Here is a 23,729-nt window from a genome sequence, read left to right on the forward strand (position 1 = left end):
TAAATCAATTACCTGTGGCTCTGAGCCATCCTACAGAGCAACACAAATAACAGCGAAGGAGTGAGGGAATGCATAAAGTCCTCCTGAAATTCGTACTTCATATGGAGGCTATTAGTCTCCCCAGCATGCATGCATGCAGATATGCATAGCCTTGGACAGCACTGAAGATGGGACACTAAAATGCAACTAGGATTAACAGCATAAAATGAAGGAAGTAAAAATGGAAGCTGAATACTAGGGATGACTCCTTAGCCCTTAAGTGCTAGTCAGTCTTGATTAATCTCTCAGAGAAAGCGGTGGAACTCTATTTAAGTTGAGACTAGACACTGTGCCAGAAGAGGAATTTGCAAAGAATAATCCTAAAACGAAAAGAGGAAGTTAAGTCTTTTCCCAACAAGGTCTGTTCCACCTCTAAACTGAACTCTCATGTTTAAGAATTGCTATGCAAAAAATGCATATAACTTGCTACACGCTATGCTTTTTGCAGCACAGCTGTACATGAAAAAGCTCTCCTTTCATTCTCTTCCCATCCTCTCATAAAAAGAATTTCACAGGTGAGCCAACAGGATCCAACTGTGCTATGACTATGTGCCAGTCAGGCCTCTAACAAAATGCCATTTTTCAACTGCTTTACTAGTTTATTCCATCCTCTTTACRAGAATCCTCTTCCTCTTCTGCTACAACTCTCCTCTTCCCTCCAATGGTCATGAGAACACAGCGACAAAGATCACACTGCACAAGAATTGCCCCAGCTTCTCTTTTTTTGGCTTTTGCTTTTTTTTTTAAAAACAGATAGGCAGAAACACACACAGAATATGATTTCATAAGGGTGAACAGTTACAAGTGAAGAACACTTCACTACTTTTCATTGAAGAGGAGACTTTTGTAAAAATAAACAAATACTGAACTCAAGTGCCTTATTCCTTTTTCCCTGTTGGATGGTGGTTTATCAATGCCTAAGGGAGGCGCCTCATGGCAGAAGGGGGAACAAATCAAAAAATGTGTATCCTACTGCACTGATATGTAGCTTTTACTGGTCACATCCCAGTCTGAATTGCATCTCCAGAAAGGCTGCAGTCTTTTCTTAATGCAGAGGGGATTTGCATGTTGATCATATAAGCTTTCTGGAGGTCTTGAGGCAGGGCAGCCTACAGCATCATTGCCAAAGCCGGAACGTGGGAAGATTTTGACTGGCTGGCTCAAAGCTAGACCTAGGAGTCAGATGCATCTTGAGACAGGCAACTGCAAAACGCAGCTGCTCCCAGCTCCTGGGTCCCACTGAATTATGAACAAATCCCAGAGGCCCTGCTTTGCATGCGGATCAGTTGTTCAGCACCATTTTGTCTCTCAGAGAAGCAGCATCCCTCAGCATGAGTGGGAATCGCTCACCTCTAACTCCAGGAGGAAGAAAGCACCTTAGCAGCCCAGGCTGCCATGGCTGCTGACTTGCTCCCCATCCCTAAGAGAGATGGGGGCTGCCWGGCTCAGCAGCCAGGGCAAAAGCAATGTAAGGAACAAAACGGCAGTTTCCATAGCCTCTGAGCACAGTCCAGGGTTCAAGTCTCTCCTCTCTAACTTCAGCAGCACAAGCACTGCTGGCTTTCAGTCAAGGGAGCTTTATGCCAGGTAGGTTTGATGAGGAGGAGCATGACAAGAGGGGGAGCAGCAAGCAAATTCACTGAGGCCCCGTTGGGAAAGTCCCAGGATCTAAATCAAGATTAATTCTTGAGTGCAGGATTCAGTGAGTGTATAAACACCCTCCTCCTCCCTCACATCTCCACTCCTGTGGAAACACAGTTGGAAGGCCAACAAATCTGAGCATYATCGGTTCAGAGAGATCACTTGACAGGATCAGGTTTGGGTTCTGACTTCATATCCCACATATTATTCTAAGTTTCTTCACTTTACCACTAGATGTGCCCTATACTCTGCTGTACTTCCACACAGCTGTTTCTCATTGCCATCATGATTTCTGAGCAGTCTGATGCAGAATTCAAGCRGATGATACTCATACATCTTATAGCTATCTGAAGACAGGAGCAAGTCACACATCCATTTAGAGACTAAGAATAAAAAACTAGAGCCTTCTATGCTTTACCTTATTTATGATATATTTTAATAAAGAGCTACCAGGCTAGTCTCAGGAGGACTGAGCTGCTCTGATGCCCTAAGGGCAACTTAGCTGACACAATTGCTTTACCTATTCCATGTTTTCTTCCCTGGCATCTTTCACTTAATACTCCTATTTTCAAATAAAAGTAAGTAGTTTCCCAAGAATCAATGTATTTTCAATAATCCTGGGAAACAGAAGACTTAAGGGGGGAATCTTATCAATGTGTATAAGTATCCGAAGGAGGGTGTCAAGGGGACGGGGACAAACTCTTTTCAGTTGACCCGTGTGACAGGACAAGAGGCAATGGGCAGAAATTGAAGCACAGGAAGTTCCACCTGGCTGTGGGGGGGGGTTTCTTCACTGTGAGAGAGACAGAGCACTGGCACAGGTTGCCCAGAGAGGTTGTGGAGTCTCCTTCTCTGGAGATYTTCAAAGCCTGTGGGGATGCAACCCTGTCTAACATGCTCTAGGTGACCCTGCTGAGCAGGGAGGTTGGACTAGATGATCTCCAGAGGTCCCTTCCAACCTTACTGATTCTATGATTCTATGAATCCACAGTAAAGAGCATATTTATCACTCAAAACATGAGAAAACATTTCAGTATAAAAAATGTCTGCTTTGTCTAAGCTTCAACTTTGTACCACCATATCAGATCTAGCGAGTTCAAGATGCATGCAAGAAATGTTGAAATTCAGTTCATTATATTTTTTCAGGCCCCATGTAATGAAAAATAGCTCACATTRTAAGAGAGGACAGCCTTCAAAATTATGATGGTCTGTCTCTTTTGAGAGACACATCAAGGCTGCATCACCTTTGTCACTGTTTCATTCTGCTTAGCAAATCTTGCTTCAGCCTAACTGATCTAGAAATGCAGGAAAAACACACAGAACTCCTCTTCATCACTTCTGCCATTTGACATGCTTGAGAAGCACATTCTGAACAAACATAAAGTAAAGCAGCAGCATTTTCAGGAGCAATCACTTAATATACTGCTGCCAACTCTCTTAGAGAGTCTCGTGAATATGACTGGAACTGAAGTCCAAAGTACAGTAACATTATACCCTTGGGTTAAAGAGTTTAGTCAGTTGTTTGTTTGTTAAAACATGTAGAGAATCTGTATCGACAATGTACTTCCAGTACTAATTACCAACAGCAGCCACTTAAGAGAGCAATTCACCCAGCCCTTGCTAGCTGCAATCAGAAACCAAAAAGATGCAGGTAATTTTGCAAATCAGACATGATCCGTATTTGGAAGAGCTTCTGTTTGTCTGCTCTTATTGACTTGTCTGCTATTTGTAGCCTCAAAAAAAAAAAAAACAAAAAAAAACAAACCCCAAAAAACCAAAAAGGAGACTGACAGGCACGCACACTTCACAGCAAGTCAGCAAACATTCCAAGACCAAGAAGCCAACATTTTGGGATATGCCCTCTTACAACTGTGGAGAAATCTCAAAACAGATCTCAAGTACCACCGAACATTCTAGTGGCACGCAGTGATTAATGCTAGCAAGGGATAAACAAAGAGAAGCTGCGCAGCAAGGCAACTCTACTGCTAAGCTAATAAGAAAGCCACTGTAATTAATACAGTGAAGTGATCCCATCAGAAGAGCAGGGTGGGACAAATACGTCTTGGGAAGGATCAGATTGGAAAGAGCTGACTCATTTTGGCCGCATGTCTGCATCCAGGCAAAGCAGAAGATCCTCAAGCCTGTGCAGCCTGTGCCTGAGCCGGTGTCACCTTGCCAGCATAGCCACCCAGCCTGAAAGCCTCACGGCGGCCCAGCATGAATCAGCCCCCTGCACCGCAGGGGCGTCACGGCCCCCTCCATGATGCTCTGCAAATCGCCACCTCCTGCGGTACCCTGCAGATGCGCCTTAAGKGTCCCTGAAAGCGTGCAGCAGGCTGCTGCCTTGCCTGTCTCCCTCCTGTGCAATGAGGCTTACCCYTCCAAGCCCAAATTACCTTACAGTGGGGTGGCAGACAGCATCATTAGAATGACATCAACATTATTATTTAGATCCACCAAGGCTACCTGAGTGCTCTGAGGCTGTGAAAGCCACCTGTGATTATGTTCAAGTGACAACTCAAATTCCTTTCCAGTGCTACCAGGGTAGCTTGCAAATTTAACCAGTCTCACACAGCTGCCAATACATGATACCTAAGGATACATGATACAGACACATGCACACAAACCATTTTGTATTTTTGTCCTAGAACAAAAATTTGCTTTGCTGTGGATGTTACAAGCTGTTAGCCTGAGTGAGAAGAAAGACAGTGACATACAAATCCAAARGGGGGAGCAGGGATAGAGTACCCTTTCTGAATAATTATGCTGTATTCACAGATATTCAAGCAACTACTTGCTACACAGAATCAACAAGTTCAAACAAGCTTAGATTGATACAGTTGCATTGCCATCTTAGCTCSAAGTTATCCCTGTTCTCTACCAGAAGTGGTGTCAGAGCACCTCGAAGGAAAAGGAGACAAATATTTGCCTGATGATGCTGTGACAGGGAAGTGATTCAAAACATGCCTCCAAAGCAAAGCTTCCCAAAGGACAGGAAAAGAAAGCATTCATTTGCAGTTCTCATCAAATCTTGCATAAGAGATGACAAAAGAGCACAGAAAGGCAATATGAACTTCCCAGTATCACTTCATCAAACCTCCTGCATGCAGTTTGCAGCAGATTCAGAGGGGACCCAAATTAACAGTGCCAAATACTGAACGGAGACCTCTATGCCATTAAGACACTGTTAAATAAGGGACAGCTTAGAAGAAACATCTTTCTGAGTCTCCTGTGATTCTTTAAGCCTCGAGAGAAAGGTTTATTAACAATAGTAAAATTAAGCAGAGATAGTATTTTTAAAAGTGTACCAAAAATCTGGCTGAGGACTTTCTGGGTTGCTATTTTCTTTCATCTTTTTGGCAACTTGTGGTTTTCAGGCACCTCCTTTAGTTATCACAGTATATAAGTTTAGCCAATGACTTTGCAGTTGATTTCTTAGGAGACTTCATTTTAAAAGAAAAGGAAGTGTTATTAGATGGTGAGGACAGTTAAAGCCATTTTAAATTTTAGCATCAGGAGGAAAAAAGAAAAAAAAAAGAGAGAGAGAGAAGGGATGTTAGAAGGGAAAAAAAGTTTTATTCTTAAGAGTAAACATGGTTGAAGTCATCCCAGGTATGTCCTGTCTCTCCCCAAAACCTCACCCCTTAACAACCAAGCAAACATAACCCTCAGCTTCTTCCCAGAAACCAGGCAGAGCCCTAATGCAGTTGCTGCCCTGTCACACTCTGCTGTTGAGCAATACTGATGGCACACGGTGCAGAACAACTTGCTGCGTCACACAGCTCAAGGAGGAAAAAACAGACAGCCAGAGCAACGCTGGGGATGCTGCGCAGATGGTGCTGACCACCCTCCCCTGCCCCCCGGCGCGCGCACGCACACAAAGGAAGCTGCACCAGATAACAAAAGCTCATCTTCGTTAGAGCAGGGTCTCCGCGTTCCCCTGATAGCCGCAGTTGCCAAGTGACTCGAGGGGCAAGGAAGTAAGGGTTATCGCTGCACACACTGCTTCTACAAACTTTTCCCGGTGCCGAGGTCTGCATCCCAGTAGGAGAAGTTTTCACGTGTTTAGACCATTTCCTCTCCTGTTCCTGAACATGTGGTCCTGCTTCCTCACCAACCGTGATCTCACAGCATCCCCTATCCGAGCAGCAAAGCGCTAGGAAAAGGTTTCACGTCTCGTTACATGTCTGTTTAGTCAAGTGTAGTGGGGGCAAACAGAGTCCCAGCATGACTCGCGCTGCTTTACAGGAATCAACAGAAATCGCTGAGGAATACAGGGAGTTTGGGAACTTCCGCCCTAGAACAAAATTAATTTCAGTGCAGTCCCTCACAAATACGGATTATCTCACTCTCATCACCTTCAGTCTGAAGCCCAGGAAGACTACAAATTTAGATAACTCGATGCTGAAAACAAACCMTACAGAAGTTGTTTGCCTCCTCTGTTTTAAGAAAGCTTTCCACATGAAGCACTGGAGAGTTGGCTCTGAAGACTTGCTAAAAATCACTGAGAGTGTTTGAAAAACTTTAGCTAGGAGAACAATTTGGAGAAGTCAAAATACCAAAAAATGCCCTCGAGGAAGACAAAGCAGTATTTGTATGTTTKGTGCTATTTACCAATTGTATAATGGCACTGACGGTTTATAGCACACATCTTTGCTGAAGCTGTGTATCATGCAAGTTAAGCATCACAGCTCAAAAATCTGAGTGAAAGGCCCTGGCTAAGCCCAGATGCCAAGATCCCTCCCTTTTTTAAAAAAAAAAAAGCCAGAAAAAGTTTCCCTAAAAACTGAAAATCTACCATTAATGAACAGCCTGCTTCCAAAAGAAAGGAGAAAAGAAAAACAAACRCTGACCCCGAGAGGGGGTACCTTCTGCAGTTTGCTGGTTCCAGCATGCTGAACGGGAACAGGTTGAGCAGGTTAGATACTGGGGTGAAGGGAGAGAAAAGGTAAAGGTAGGAGACCTACATTAAAGGTAGAACGACAGCAACCACAAGTGCAGTTTGAGATAGGTTTCTTCCTCATTCTCTTTAGGACTTGGCTTCAGAGTCTTTTCAGACAACAGTCAGATCAAATGCACGCTCATTACAGAAGCGATGCAAGTGCTTCTGCTTTGCATGTACAAAGCRCTACGTGGAGATAACCTTAACATACAAACCTTCTCAGCAATCAGCATTTTCTACACAGAATCACCCAGCTGAAGCACAGGTAAGAATATAAACCACCAACTTAAATGTCAGCAACACTACACATCGCATGTTAACCTCCAGAGCTAACATCTCTTATGAGAATCACACAATGTCAKGATTATGGCAAAAGACTAAAAGCACCTCAGCTCCCCGCAAAGACAACCTGAATTTTCTAGTGTCTGMTCAGCTAAGGCCTGTATTTATTTTGTAGTTCTTTAAGTTGGGAAGGGGAGATATATCCCTGGGAACACTAACCCTCTAAAGGAGGTGATGTTCCTGCAAGGGTACTTAGGCAGAAAGATCAAGGTCTCACACAGCCATGTGCTCTGCGACGAGAGTCTAATCTGTCAAGTGGCTTGTGCTCATTTGAACTGTGACATGGGTAACAAAGCAGCACTAAGCTATGCTGAATACACTCTGTTACACGGAGATTTATGTTATTGCCCGTGAGGAGGGTGGTATTACGCTGCTATGTCAGGCCATCTTCCCCTTGGCACAATCCACACCAGAAACCTCAATTTCCTGAGAGCAGGGCATCCCTTTTATCATTTCCAGAAAACAAAAAAACCTCACCCCAYAACCTGACAATGTACAAGATGAGTTTAGGTATTCTTTAAAGCAACACACACAAAAATYAAGGCCTCGAAAGCACACTGAACTCTTTCTTATGTTTAGGTATCGAAAAGCTCTGGAGATGCAAGCACAATGCTGCTCATTGTGTACGCTTCAGCTCCCAAGAACAATGGAGCTAATTAAGGTCAGCATATAAATCTCAGCTCTGCACTTCCTTGCTTCTCTTGATTCTAATCAGACCTCAGCATTAGTGTTTTTGTGTTAACTTCCTTTGCTGCTCTGTGATGATAACTGAAGGGGGATACTGTCCAAGGCTACAAGCAGCATATAACATGCCTGATATTGTGGCATCTACCTTACAGCTCTTATGGCTCACAGGGAGGAGTACTGTGACACAAGAGCTCCTTTAGAGTCTCTTATAGCTCAAGGTATCCTTGGACGACTTTTCTGGAGCACCCTATTTGTGACCTGGGAAAAAGGGCTGGTATAAAGTCCTTACGAAAGGTGAACAATTTACTCAGCAATGGTGAGACAGACAAAAGTGCCTGTCTGTGATCAGTAAAAATATTTTCTTTTTTCTAATTCTCATCAAAGACCTAGAAGAACAGACTCTAACTGCTATACTGTTGCTGAAAAATGCTGACCTTTTCTTTTATCTTCTTCAAAAGATGAAGATCTCAGCAGGATACTCACCAGTTAACTCTGGATATATCTGCTGCTGGGAGGGAGATARAAGAATCTCTCCATCCATTTCCCCAACTTTACAAATTGCAATAGTGAAAATGTAAGAAACAGATTTTAATTGCAAAGAAAACCAAAATAGGCATCACATCTCAGCTATCTCCTACAACTACAGTCACCTGCTCCTAGRAACAGAAATTAGTCCTCTGAGTTAATTATCCCTGCTCAAGAATTAGGGCACTTGCATTTGCTGAAGCTTATCTTTCGCTAGCAAGCTGAAAGTGGCCAAATCATCCCCTTGTATAAGGAATGCATTTGAAAGCCTTTATGTCCTGCTTCTTCACATTTAAGAGCACTGTCCAACTCCATTGAAATAAAAGCTCCTCATGAGATGAGTGAAGAGAGATTTTTATTCTGCAAGACAATAAAAGATGGCCTTCTCACACACGCAAAGTGTCAAATCATTTTCAGTGTGGAAAGTTCCTTGGGTATTTGTTTTTASCTTCACAATCTTATATTTTCAGTTTTCCAAAACTGCCCAAAAYTTAGTGCCAGATTTCTACTTGGGCAACCTCACAAGCCTCCAGAAATCAAATCATGTTACAATAAAGCAGTTTCTTTCCCCTCCTGGAAAAAAGAAATAGTTCTTCATTGCATTTGGCTATGCTCTGCCTCCAAAAATTCCCATCTCGAGCAATGCCAGAGTACATGTGCTAGACTGCAGAGATCCCATTTGTACTTATAGGCTGGGCATTGTTACTACATTGCACCCTACAAAGAACAGACAACTTATTGGAAGCAGGCCAAGGCCATAAATAACACAAGAAAATCACAGGTGGAATGCAGGGAAAGGAGGCTTTAGCAGGAACTTGAGGTCAGTCTSCATAGTGGATATTTGCAAAGTCACAGGCAGCCTAGATGCATTTCTGCCCATGAAATGCAGATACATGTTAAAGAGAGCGGGGAAATAATTAAAGCATATGTATGTCAACCTTCAAGCCCTTATGGGGATCCAACATTCATCTCCCAGCCACTATGTTACAATCTTCACCAAGTGTACACTCTTCATTTGCTAGTTTAGATGGCCTGCTGAAACATCCAATTTTAGTGGGTTACACTTTAACAGCACACGCATTTTCTATCTTTCTTAAAAAACAAAACCACATTCGGAAACATATACACACACATATAAAAAATTTTAAAAGTCTTAATTTGAGTAGCAGAAAAGCACTATATCCTGATAACAAAACAACTGTTTTTCTTTCCACAGCTTATTAAAAAAAAAAAAAAAAAGTTGGGAAAAATTATCTAACATTGAAAATAAGACTGAGAATGAAAGTGCCTTCTTAATTAAAAGAAGAAATACCTTCTTTGATAGGACCCTTTGTAAGCATGCTTCAAAGCATAGCTTCTGCAATCCAGATCTTCCAATTTGAGTTTCAAAGAGTTCTGCATGTGGTTGTTGCATGTGGTGTTTTGCATGTGCCAGAAAAAAAAAAGGGAAAGAAAGAAGAAAAAAAAAACACCAAAACTTTCAGACCTATTCCTGAGATAGTATATAAGCAGTTTACAATTACATAAGTAGGATGTAAATGAAAACCTATTATGAATAATTTTACTGGAGAGAAATGGGAGAAGGAACTAGGGAAAAAAAAAGAAGGTAGAAACCTGTGAGGTTTTGGTTTCATATGAAACACTTCAGTTAATTTGCATTGTGACACTTAYGGACCACCCAGAGAACATCAGCCACAGACACTGGAACTTAAATTTACTGAACTGGGGAAGTTGTTGTTCAAATACATGTATTATCCTCTTATTCTTTCCAAACTTGCCACGGAGCCTTTAATAGCCACCCATTGGAAACTGGAGGGAACATTTCTCACCTCCCTTCCGGCATTTAGGTATTTGTATCCTATTAACATTTTGAAGCTGCATGGAGAACATGTCTTTGACAGTGAAGAAAACGAGATTTTAAAGTCACAGACCATCCTTACTCACAGAAATGGAAAAGGAGCTGCTGGTAAAGTCTCCTACCCTGYAGAAATCTGTTTTGGAGCAAGTGGATGCAACTCTCTCACCTGAAGTCTGATGCATGTTCTATCAAGGTAAAAGACAGCAAAACAATCTTTTCTCTCCCTTAAGATTGCTTGCTAAAAATGTACCAACCATCATCAACAAAACCCACAGCAGCACATTAACACTTCTGTCCGCATTCTAGAGAGATGCAGGGGCGGAGGAGGTGTAGAAAGAAGCTTGCAACTCTGTTTGATGGCAGTCGAGACCCAAAAGAGTTCCTTGGAGCTGGCATCATTCATAGCTCAACTCACCACACAGCAACAGTGACAGCACAGACAGAAAGCCTTTTGTAATCTCAATTCACTGATTGGAGACATTTCTTTGGAAATTCCCAGTTCCTTTTGTGCTACAGAAAACCCTTTATAGACACACGCGCTCTTTCCATATACTTTATGTTCCTTCTRGTACTCTGAGAACATTCAACTTTAATTTACTGCAACTAAGAGAAAGCTATAGAGTCCATGTACCTAGAATAAAAGTGTGAGGATTAGCATGTCCTAAATAGTGATAGTCTTATGTACTGATCACCTCAGTGCTATTCCAATTAGAGGAACTTTGAACTCAGTTACTACGATCTAACTCCTTCCTCTAAATTCCTAAAAATTCACAAGAAAACAAGCCCACTCAAACTCTCAAAACAGTCTCCAATATTGGATGGCTTTGGATGTTCTTTCCAGGTCTGCTCAACAAACAAACACACCATTCTCTCCGTTCTCCTACTCCTGAGCAACTTGTATCTCTGATACAGACCCTAGACACTGATGGATCTCTCAACTACTGTACGAGACTGCCAAAACCCTCCTCAAGCAGGAGAAGCAGCACTGACACTGAGGTAGTTAGGCTGGTGGCATACTTAGAAGAATGAGAAAACCAGCTTTTCTTGCTGGATGCTGGGCACTCTCCAGAGACCTTTGCTGCAAACAGCAACTGTCCCTGCAGGAGTCTCCAAAGTAGAGTTCCATTCCTGAGCAGTCTGGCAGCTGGGACAAAATGCAAGTTTTCTGAGATAAGATTCCCCATTGAAAATCCTGGCCAAGACTCACCCCGGTCTGAAAGGGAAGCAGGTTTTAACCTCCTTTTCTGAATGGTGCTGCACAAGAGGACCTTCCCTCTCCACCCCTCTGCTATGCCCATTCAACTTGACTTGCTGAAAAGGAGCCAAGGAGCACAACAAAAAGAAACAGAACTTTATGTGAGAAGCTATGACTCATTTACAAATGAAGTGTTGCATGTATTGTGAGAGGCAGGAAAAGCAGCATCAATTTATCAGGTAAAGAGTACATGCAGTAGTTCAGCACAGCTAGTCTAATTCAGAGAAGAGCTAGGCAGAAAACAATGTTCCCACTCTACAAAAAGCCCTGYGATTGCAAAAATATTTCTGCCATTATGTGAAAGAGTAATAAATACAAGTTTTGGAGGGTTTTATTTCCTCCACTAATTTAAAAAGTGAAGCAGAGAAAAAAATACCTTCTATGTTGATTACAGGCACTTAAAGAATGTAAGAAAACTGGTATTTTCTTACCCAAAAAGTAACCTGAACTTGTCTCCTTCCCTCCTGTCAGCAGCATATCTAATGACCAGGCTATCATGAGGTGGGAAAATGCATCAGAAATTTCATCCTCTTCTGGAACTGTTATAAGTACTCCTAAAGCACAATATTTCCCTTGACAAAACCGTTTCATTGGGTATTCTCCCCAAAAGGTCTAATGATAAAAGTGTAGGTTAAAAAAAAATGCACAGACAGTTAAGAATTAGAATGAAGTAGAGGAGAAGAAAGAAGAGGATGTACATAACACGTATACATTCTCCCCCCCATTCAGAGGCTGGCAGATTAACTTCTCCCTCACTCCTCTCCTCTGCACTGAATGTCTTTAAGGTAAAGATGTAAAGAATCTTGCAGGACATTCACGAGATATGTTTATTCTTTAGCAGATCATTCACAATGTTATGCTAAACTCACAACTTCTCCAACCATCCACTCTCTGCAATGCTCCAGGGAGACTACTACTCTGACTACTGGGAGGACATGAGAAGTCTTGCTCTTTTCTGTTTTTGGCATGTATGTGTACAAGAGCRGAGAAAGATGGACTTGTATTACCATGCTCCTCGGCTATCTGATGCTGAAGAACAGACCCGGTGCCACCACAAACGAGACTGGTGGGAGCTGCACACAAGGCAGGACTTGGCAAGCAAGGCCTTGCTCTTGGATCCAGGACAGCAGTAGCTTTGAACCTGAAGTGAAAGTATGGATTCATCCACAGCATTGACAAGTCATGGGACCTGATGCTACAGCTAGGTTTGAGGTGTCTACATAAGAATTTATTTCAGACCACCTTAGACTAGAAATACCTGTTTCTGAAGGAGGTATCCAGTGGGCAAAATGAATATCTTCCTTCAGAGTGCGTCACAGCACCAGATAAGGAATTTCATTTCACTTTGCATTTATTCTCATCTGCCTACTTGCACATTCATGCTCTCTCTGCTTCAGCTGTAGGATTCACTTTTATATTTTATCATAGCAATAAGAAAATTATTCACTGCAAAAAAAATGGCAGCACAATCCTGTCAACCACTACCCTCCTTTAGTAAAACTACCCTATTTCAATAGGCTACAACATTCCACTAAGGTGCTGCAATGTGTGTCCACGCAAGGAGGACTTTTAAAGAGCAAACACAAACACCTGTCAGACAGAAAGAACCTTAATTGGAATCTTTTCCTTGCATGAACAAAGGTCCTTTTTAATGTCTTCAGTAAATACAGCATTCCATCCTGATAACTTTAAGCAACAGCTCATCAAAAAAGATTAAAAACAGTCTTGTCATCAGAAGGTTTTCATCTATATTTACTTCTTTTGGATAAGTCACTCTGGCAATTCTGGCAGACCTGCTGCTAAAGCACTGTAAGAGCTGCTATATAGGGAAGCCCCAAGAAGCAAAGCTACTGCATCAACATCTGATAGGTCTGGAGTCAAGTCTCACAAGTAGYCTCCCTTTCCTGTTCCTGGGAGAGGATGAGGAGATGTATTGTGAGCAAAAAGCTAAGAAAACAGAAACAAAACAAAACCCAGCAACCCTTCAGCAAGCACCCTTGGCCGAGGAGCTAGACACAAGCATATCAGACAACAAAAGCGTCCTGACACTGGAATTCTCACCCTCTAACACTGACAGTGGCATCAGAAACTACCCTGCCTTCACCACGGCAGATGATACAACGTCTAACCTCCGGTTTGAGAAACATATGGCTCGCAACAGATGAGTTGGAGGTGAGATTTACTCAATGTCCAAGGCCTCTCAGTATCTTGTCTTTCTCCCTTTGTTTCTCTCTCCAACTCTCCCCACTTCTAAGCAAGTATAGATTAAATAAAGGTATAATTACAGAACTGCTTTCCTCCCAATCCCACCTTCACTTTCGGTTGACCGTTAAATCAGACAACATGATGAAGGAGAAAAAAAGAAGAAGAAAAGAAAAGGTAGAGCAGCAAGCAGCTACTGACTCCTTTGTGTAGGATTAGTCATCTTTTTTAGTGTCATTGAAAATCAYCCCATTTATTCCACCTATCGATTGTTGCTTGGAGAATGGCTGGTCATAATCAAGGAAACAAGATCTCTTCCCTCCCACACAGAACCGGTCTGTAACCATCACTCTTGTCATTTTGCTTATAAGCCATCTTCCTTTTCCCCACCTGTCTTGCACTCTCTTTGTAGGCTGTAAACTCTTTGATATGGGGACTAACACTATGTGGGAATTTGCAAAGACTTAATCAGCTCTGAGGTGCTCCATCCATGCAAACAAAAGTATACAGAATTGGGGGATGAGAGAGGGGAACAAACACACATGTGATTTAACATTTTGTTTCCCCTGTTGACAACTGTATGTATTGCTACATCCCTATGAAGGAAACTACATGAAATATGTTTGGTAACTTTGGTTACAGAGAATTTCCTGGATCTGTGATGCAGTAAGCTMTCTACCGTGCAGGCAAGTATTAATGTATGTGTTTAAAAAACAGACCCATTATTCTGAAGAGGCATCTTCACAATGGCACTTGGATATCTGACTACTTAGCACCCACCAACAACAATGGATGTCTCAATATAATCATTTGCACCTGCTACTCTGGGGCTACAGAAGTAGAAGATCCTTTATAGCCTGACTATGTATTTTTATCCTTTGTGAAAAATCTATTCCATTTACTTCCCCCTCCCTTCACCCCCCCCCCAAAAAAAAGAATCATGAAAAAGCAATACTTCTGGATATCCGTAACAACTCTTGATGATSTTTGAAATGAGCTAGAAGACCTCTCTCAGTTCTGACTTGTTCCCACAGCTTAAACATCTCAGTAATCGTGGAGTCCTTGGGTATCATGCCATAATCATAGATCATAAATAGTCCATATTTTTTGCCCAATTAAGGTCTTTACTCATCTTCACAGTCCTTCTAAGAAAACAAAATAGCCCCCTATCCTGTAATCCTTTCCCAACTAATGGGTCATGATCAGCACTCACCTGTGCATGTTTCCATTGGTGGTGAAGGACTGTCCACATACTGAACATTTATAAGGCCTTTCACCTGAGTGCACCAGCATGTGGCGATCAAGGGAGCTCGCTGAGCTCAAAGACTTTCCACAGATGCTGCAGGAATGGTCTGTCCCTCCAGTGTCAGTGTTATGCTAGAGAAAGCAATGATTTTTTTCATTGAATGGCCCTTCTGAAGYGCTGGTGCAAATCAGAGAGAACAATTTAAAAGCAGCTTTAAAGAGCCACTTATCACAGTACCTCAACTATCCACAGCCCTCCCACCTCAACTCCACCCCCATCCTTCRCTTTTAACTCCTTAACACACCATCACAGGTAGCTGCTGCACACAGGCTGAAATGCCCGCCAAATGCAGCATTTCTGCTGGACGTGCAGCAGGAAAGGATGGATGGGGATCCAGCAGCCACCCATCAGACAAATGGGCGCCTTGGGATACCTTAAGCTCTGCAGTGTGAGKGGGAAGGGGAAAATAGAAAGAGGATGTAATTTATGAACTTTATGACAGAATTAAAACACTTAAAATATATACTCTTTAGAGGTATTAATTTCAAAGTGACTGTGTAACAAGAAAGTGGAAGTGCTTCTGTATACATACGCAGACTCCTGTGCCATAAGAACGCATCACAGGGAACCATGCATCACAGTAACCATTAACTACTGTGCTACATGCACCAYTCTTTCTTACATGCATTCAAAGACTTGAAGATTTCTTCACACATCAAAAAAATCCCCAGGAGAATCAAAAAGAATTAAATCATAATTATAGCACAGAAGGGAAGACTGAAGCACTAAGCATCAAGTGGACTCACGGTGGTGAACCACAAGCTTAGTATCCAGTGCAGGATCTTCTGACACAGATAAGGCCAAAGTTCCTCCATAAAGTACATACATATTTGAAGAGGAGAAAGGGAAAGCCTGCAGCTGACTAAAAAGGGTATCAGTTATTAAAAATAAATAAATAACAGTATTTTTAATTTTGCCTTCCAAAATTGCTGGACCTTGCAAAGGACTTCCTGCTTCTTAATTTGCATAAACCCTAAAGGGAATTGTACTCAGGATAACAGGATAACAAAAGAGGACAAACGCCTCTTAATGGAAGAGGTTTTCTGGATCCTTGGGATACCTTCAGCTATGCAGAACAGGACCCACTTCCTTGTTTGAGTCACTCCTGGGAAATAGAGGGGTAGGGGGAGGGAGGTAACYCAACTTTTATTTTAGCCTTCTTCATCTACTGAAAGCAAAACAATTGAAAAAGACATAATGAAACCTTTATGGTTTGTACATGGAATTGGTTTTCGCTATAAGCAAATGCACTCTTAATAAAAGTAAGAATGAAGAACTGGTACTTTGCATACCTGACGAATGTGCATAGTTAGCTGGTGCTGTGTAGTGCAAATCTTTTCACACAGAGGACAGGTATAGGAAGACTTCTCTTCTTTTGTTTCCTGTGGGGGGGGGRAGCAAAAATCAGAAGGAATACAGTTAAAAAAGACTTCAAAAGCTAATACCGTGGGGATGGAAAAAAAATATAAGCCACCCTATGTACCCTATGTACAAAAGACAACTGCTTACAGAACAACTTGCATGTATACATTTATCATCCAGATAGATCCCTCAGGGAAGTTTCAGAAACTTCTGAATTTATAAATAGGAGTCATTTCAACCACCACAGAAGTGCAGCAGCTGTTTTAGCAGCACAGATACACAGCAGTAGCAGTTTAGGACAGGAAGTGAAGGCAATTATYGCGACCAGCTCCAACTGCCAGAAGGAGTTTAGGTGAGCAGAAAACAATTACTCAGACTGGAACACCACCAGAATATGTGGGCAAACCCCAATAATCTTTCAAAAAGATCTTTAACAAGCACAAGTCTTCAGGATTTCAGGTTTTCCATGCTATCTGAAAGGCAAGGCACTAGCCCAATGCCCTTTTTTAGAGGCTGCATGTTCTGCTCCRCGGCTGACTCAGAAGGAAGAGCTGCATTTGCTGAATCACCAGCACTATTTCCCTTAGCATCCTGTGTTTCTCCTGGAAGCATCCCATCCAGGCACACTGGCCAGGCCCAACCCTTCTTAAGCTTGCAAGATCTGATGAGATCATAGCGAGAAAGAGGTGACAAYGCAGGGGTGTACGTGACTCAAAACGAACACATTATGAACCCATTTATTCCCTCCACCCAGGTGAGAATTAAGATTAACCATGGTCAAATCACRAGTACAAACAATAAAGCTGACTGGAGAACTCAGCCTGACTTAAGCATGCCCTTGAGACATTCAGTAAAACCACATGAAATGGCACTCTCATAGGAACCAAAGGCGTTTTCCTGAAGCATCCACAAGGATGGCTACTGAATGACATAACAGATATTTGCACCATCTCAGTAAGAAGCCCACATGTGGCTTCTTCACCAAAGCCTATACAAGAAAAGAACGAATGTCTGGCACTGAAAATTAAACCTTTTTTTTCTGCAGAATTATGCAAATATTTACCAGCGAGACAGATCCACCACTTGTTATCTGAACTTCTGATACAAAAAAAAGTACAAAAAGCATCTCCGCATGACTGACAGGCAAGTATAATGGCCATGCTAAAAGGACTCATTTTACTTAACTTCCTTGCTGACTACTTTAAGTATCATTAGTAAAACCATGAAAACAAGCAAAAAAAACCTCTAAACAATTCTTCAGTTAGGAATGGGAGGGCGTTGATGGATATGAATGCATCCATCCATTTCCTCTTTCCAAACAATTTTTTTTCTCCATCACTGTTCCCAAAGTTATCAATTGAGAAACAATCATTTCCAGATTGTCAGACACAAGTATTTGTGGGAAATTCTGAGAATTACTTACCCAAGTCTCCGTGACAAATTCTCTGGACTTTTAGGAGGAAAGATGCTGACACAGTGTTAGAAAAAGTATTTCGAAGTCTTAAAGAACTTAATGAAGCAACATCCCCTTTTACACCKCTGACTTGGGAGAACTATTGTATAAAGAGAGCTCTCCATTAAAAWCTGAAATTGTGTTTTCCAAAACACAATCATGATAATTTTATATTGATCTCYGTCACTTGTGGAAGAGCAGCTGTTTTCTCACTTTGCTTCAAGTAAACAAAACCTGTGACCTCRTATCTAAAAGTATCAGAACTGCAGAAGCTAGGTTTCCCCACTCTCCTTTACTGTTCTCCTGTACCTAAATACGTTTTTCTAACCATACTTCAAAACTCTCTATCCTAAACTTGATCTCACTGTAGGCCACACACAGGCCCCAGCATAACATACTATTCTGTACAAAACATTAGAAAGCAAGCGAAAAAAGGCCACCATTATGAAGTCTGAACACCCCAAGAAAATTAAAACACAACGTGCCGGTGCCCCCCCCCCCCACATTTTTACATACAAACATATAATTCACAGACACATGCACTCCATCCTACTTATACTACTTTAATTTTACTACAGGCAATCAGTCTGTGGAGTAATGCTCAGCTCCAATTATACTGCAACCACGCTGAAGTTGGCTTAGGACAAGGAACAAACACACTGTGCTGCGAGGAAAATCCCTGCAGCTGTGCTGACAGTTTAGATGGTGTTTAATCCCCAGGGTATTTCTGTGAAATTATCAACCCCCCCCTTTTTTTTTTTGCCCCCTTTTGAATGAGTGGTACAGTTCTACATGGTGCAATTAATTCTTTCAAAGCCTGCTTTCTAGACTGCCTGCTCTTTGAATCAGTAAATTAACAGAAGATAGAGTAATTACTRGTTCACCTTGAAGCAAAGATCAGAAACACACTACAGCTCAGCCAGAGCTGATTAGTATTGAATCTGGGGTTTATTATTAACTAAAACCCAAACTTTCTCCAGTGGTCACACAGGGTACACACTGCATACCATAACACAGCTCAAGCAAATCAAGGGTAGCTACAACAGGAATTCTGTTGACTGACCCAATCCAGACGAAAAAACATTAGCATCCCTACTGTAAAAGCACCCCAACCAACAAATTTAAAACAGAGCACTAATTCACCCCACTGGAGCCAGGTTGGTGAAAAAGCACTTCCTGAACTGAAAGATAAAATTAGCAGCTAATTTGTTAGCTGCTCTCTCTGTAGTAAGTCAATCTGGCATGGCTGTTCTGCATTCAACTGATGGCAAATCATTTTGGAGTTGTGCATTAGGCTTATTTGGGTTTTCTTTTTCTGCCTCAAGAAAWGCTTTTGTTACTTTTTTTTATTATTATTATTTCCCTCAAGAGCAAGGTAGAAGTGAAGTTATAATGGGTGCATGTTGATGTGAGAACACGTTATTAGACTATGGGCAGACTAGAGCCAAGATAAAGTCAGCATTATAAAGAGAACCATAGACTTGGGACAAAGGTTCAGGGCAAAACATTTCACTGCCAACTCATGGGAAACAGCAGTCAGGCCCAGGAAGTTAGCTAACTGTTACTGTCGTTGTAATTATAATAAAGGGCACATTCTGACCAGAATTAAAGATCTGTGTGCTGCTACACACTGAAACAATTCAGCGCTTTCATTCTGCTATGCTGAAAATGAAAATTCACTGTTTTAGAAGTTGCTAAACAGATTGATGTCCACTTAATATTTCACATCTCACTTCTATTTTCTCAGTAACATAGCCATTTGCCTCCCTGGCAATAGCAATCTTTCAGCTTAGAAACAAACAGGCTATTTACTATGTTTTCAATGTATTTATTTATTTTTACACTGCAAGAATCCCTCTTAATCCTGTCACATTTACTCCCGAGCTTCCTTTGATTTGATGCCCATTGAAATATCAGGTGGAATAAAGGTCAGTAACACTAATAAACTCTCCTGAAGCCAAACCACATGGTGTACCAGTGGACAGCTGTGTAATAGCACTGCCACCAAGACTAGTCTGAACACCAGTGCCTGCTTCACAAAATGAAATCAAGGAACCAGGGCAACCCCTAACTGGGAGCATAAGCAAATAAACCTTAAAGCCAGATGTGCTGGACAATATGACCCAACAAACCTAGTTGCCAGTATATTGCTCTTCATTTACAAATTCTCTTGTTCATTTACAATTAATAGATTTTTAACTCCATTTAAGAAAAAATTCAAGACAAGTCGTAAGTCAATGGGCTTATGATTGGACAACTGGGCAAGAGTCATGCTTCTCAGCTTTTCTGGTCCCTGCTACCTCTTGATTCATTTAAAAATCCTCTGTGCTTCCTCATAGATTCTGAAGTCAAATGGACACAAGAATTTGGGGCATTTCTTACTGTTCTGCAGCATCTTCAGTGGTAGGGTTTGCCCCATCAGGAGAGAAACATGGATATAMATAACCACAGCTTTAACTGATACAGTTCTCTTCTTTCACTTCTTTAGAACAACATTGCTATCAACTGGTGCCATCAAATGGTAAGTGGGAAAAAAAAAAGATAAAAGCTACAAATATTTGCACTGCAGGACTTACACAAAGCATTCTGCAATAGCTCTTCGTATTTTTAACAACAAAGTAAGGACGCCTTACACTGAAAACGTGCAAACTGAGGGACCTGACAGATGTTTCGTTCTAACACCACCTTTAACCTTCAAGCACCTGGACCTTGAACGGGAACAGGCAGGCAGTTCACAAGGGGTCCCCCACTGCAGCCAAGACAAGCCTCACCGCTCGCTGCCACATGGCCCCGCTCCTACTTATTCAAGCTATTTACTTTTTTTCCCTCGAATAGTGAAACAAACTGGTTCTCCAGTGAGTTAGGTGAATGCAAGAAGGTAGGTGAAGGATGCAGAGGCGAAGAAGTGGCAGCTGTTTGGTGGCTTTGCCACTGCTAGTGGCATCTGTYAGATCAATTCGCCCATTGTATGAAATGTGAGTGTACGCTCAAGTGTTTTACATATGAATCCAAGCATGCCGACCCTTTCCATCTCCAATTTTCTAAAGCTACATTCTGAAGGCTACCAGAAAGCATACATAAAGGGAAATGGTATAGACAGGAAATAACTATTAAGGAAAAATAAAGGCAAAACAATCAAAGAAACATAACTACGACTTATCTCTTCTCACACAGCTGTTTGACTCCCCTTGGTCTCCCTGTATTCAGGCTTACATACCTGGTTCCTCCTGCCAATCCGATTTGGTGCAGGAGACTTTGAGGGGGATTTGACATTCTGAGAGTTCCCACCATTTTCAGCAATCTTCCCCACATTCATTACTGCTGACATCATGGCGTCAATGGAGGACAAGTCTGTTCCGTCCAAACTGTCTGCTGAATTTGGGGATACCTTGTAACTCTTTAAGCTTTCCAGCTGCTTCTCTGGAATTAAAAACAAAAACCACATAGGAGTTGCTAGGCCCATCTTAAAAAAGAAAAAATCACCAAAAAACCCACAGTGTTTTCAGCTGCCTGTAACTCYTAATGCTTCTCTCAAAGGACTCACATGCTGCTTGATAATCAGGAAATAAAGGAAATAATAGTTCACAATAATTTGAGTTCTTTTTGTAATAGGAAATTTTTATCATTTTGGAATTCATAGGAAAAGGTGTAAATTTTTCCTCATAGGACATTCATGTTATCTTGTTTTTCAACCTAAATTCAGTATGGGGCTTACAGTCAGATTTAAAACAGTATCATTTGTGGTAATTTATGACCACAGTGAAGTCTTAGAGCAGTGCTGATGAAGGCACTCTCTGGCAAGGACAACCATTCAAGCAAGCACGTGTTTGGAGCAGAACTGGACAATTAATTAAAACTAGCAATACAGCACAGGGTAACAGATTCTCTTTCTAGCACAGCTTAAACCGGTTCTTCATACGCAATAAGCTAAATTTAAAAAAATCCACTCAAAACAAAAATCAAAAAAAAAAAAAAACAAAGCATGTCTTCACTACTGCAGCTGACATCTACATAGTTTTCTTTTTCTTCCCTACCAACCTCTGTTAGTCCCTGAAGTATGTGTTACACCCATGACTAACATTATTCCACTGGGAAAGCTGTTCAGATCCAAACTTCTCCAACACATTTTATGTGTAGCAATGATGCTCTTGTTTCAGATAGTGAATTCCAAACACCTCAAGTCACAACTGAGAATTCATCTCTGGTAAAGCCCTTCCATGTTCCTCTTTAGGGGCTTGAAAGGGAAAAATCCTGTCAAATTAAATGTTCCTTTTCCCAAAAAGGAGTCTCTCAAACAAAGAAAACCACTCTGCAAGTTTAAAGCTCTAGCAAAGTCATCACCTCGGGCAGACAGCACAGAATCTTACAGTGTCTGTCTGTGTAGTGAGAAAGTCACTGTAACACAAGAGGATGTGAGGGTGAACAAGGAGGAACATGTTTGTCTGTGAACATTTGATCTCTGTATAATACTGTCTTTGGAAGTTAAGTTTGAGCATTATAAACAGGTGTTTTTTGAGGATAAGTAACGTGGTGCCAAGTGGTGCAAGTACTGGGAGCCAAGAAAATCTTAGTTTGGAAGCCTGCAGTGGTAGTTGAGTATTTATGTGCCCATGCCTCTGCTCAATGTATTTCATACTTTTCACACAGAGAAAGGTTATGGATGGGGAAAGAAATGTATGTGCCAACACTTCTGCTCCATTTACCTCATACTCTTTACACAGACATGGGCTACAGATGAGGTAAGAAATGTTTCTACAAGCCTTAATCAATGCCCTCAATTCTAGTCAAACCAGTTACCTTCATTTTTCTCCCCTGATTGACTGAGGCTCTCTTCCTGCTTGCTGGTCTCCTCACTTAGTGTAGTATGCTTCGTAGCGTCTGGCTCTTCAGCCTCTTCCTCAGCAGCACCCTCGAGCACTATGTGAGGGAGATGGGAAAAAGAGAGTAAGTTTCCCTGGAAGCTGTTTTAGCAAAATAAGACTGAAGTTCTTTCGTCTGAGGGCTCCCCTCTCCTGGTACGTAGGTTAGACCAYGGAAGTACACAGATAGTCGCCAGTGCAGCCAAGCGCCTGCTCCCACGAGTGGCCTGACACAGAGCAGGGAGATGTCACTGCCTCTGTGAGTGGTGAAACCTGTGCAAACTAAGGGAGGAAGCCTTTGCTCAACTTGGTCTTCAGGATTCAGCCAGCAAAAACAGGAGGAGGGAGAGAGCAAACTAGCATATCACTGACAGACATGACATTTGGTCGAGAAGTTGGAAGTGTATTCTGCAGCTACAGAATTTAAGTAATTCAGCTTCATACATTCCTCCCCTTCCCTTCTCAGAGGAGTAACATTTACTCCAATAGATAAATTCATAGTGACCTTTCTCTTCCTTCTAGCAGTGGTGAAATGACTCCTGAGGCTTCTGGGACCATTTGGCACATTCCTCACACCCACTGCCCAAGCTTTTTAGATGAGCTGAAGACATAGACAACCATGATGTTTGCTGATGGACTTTTTCCACACCCTCTTCTGAAGCCACAGACTTATCATGCTACCGCTGGGGTTTCAGGAAGAATGCCGGCTCTGGCTGAAGAATGGCAGGGTAGCTGAACACCACTTTAGAAGAAGCAATGAATAGTTGACACRTGAGAAAGAGAAGTCCTCTCCCCATGGCACTCATGGCCATGGCCAGATTTTCAAAAAAGAACATTTTGTAATATTGAAAAACATAGATAGATTTTCAATGGAGAAACACACTTTTATAACCCTATATGCAAAATTGTTGTTTCACTATGGAAATGAACACCCTGTGGATGTTTCATCATCTCATATTTCAAAATTTTGTCCAGCAGACTTAATACAAGTTTTCCTTTTTTCAAAAAACAGTGACCATCAGCCTCAAACTGCAGTTACCTCATCAGGCAGGCTTTCTTCCTTTTTAAAAGCATTCTCAAGGATGACATGCAAATCAGTCACATTACATATCTGCATTTGAAGAGTATTTGCAAACAATAGATGACCACAGTACCCCAATTACTGGCATTTTACAGTGCACAACAAAAAGCATATGAAGAGAAACAGCCCACTCCTGCTGTCTGCACTTGTGTCACACAGTTCCTTATTTCACCCAGC

The 23,729-nt window shown here is 41.7% G+C and overlaps 1 protein-coding gene across 1 annotated transcript in view; it reads right to left on the minus strand.

The window, feature by feature from the left end:
* The window catches only part of RREB1 (ras responsive element binding protein 1), a 125,602-nt gene that overhangs the window by 46,169 nt on the left and 55,704 nt on the right, over positions 1-23,729 (minus strand). The window contains exons 2-5 of the mRNA XM_085321678.1: positions 22,410-22,529; positions 20,830-21,032; positions 16,090-16,179; positions 14,705-14,868 (exon numbers count right to left, since the gene is read on the minus strand). Of these exons, the coding sequence (XP_085177804.1) occupies positions 14,705-14,868; positions 16,090-16,179; positions 20,830-21,032; positions 22,410-22,529 (577 nt within the window). The remainder of the gene's footprint in view (positions 1-14,704; positions 14,869-16,089; positions 16,180-20,829; positions 21,033-22,409; positions 22,530-23,729) is intronic.

This window comes from Rhea americana, unplaced genomic scaffold (genome assembly GCF_003343005.1).
Source record: "Rhea americana isolate MKP2758 unplaced genomic scaffold, rheAme1 scaffold_70, whole genome shotgun sequence".
In the NCBI taxonomy this organism is placed as follows: domain Eukaryota; kingdom Metazoa; phylum Chordata; class Aves; order Rheiformes; family Rheidae; genus Rhea; species Rhea americana.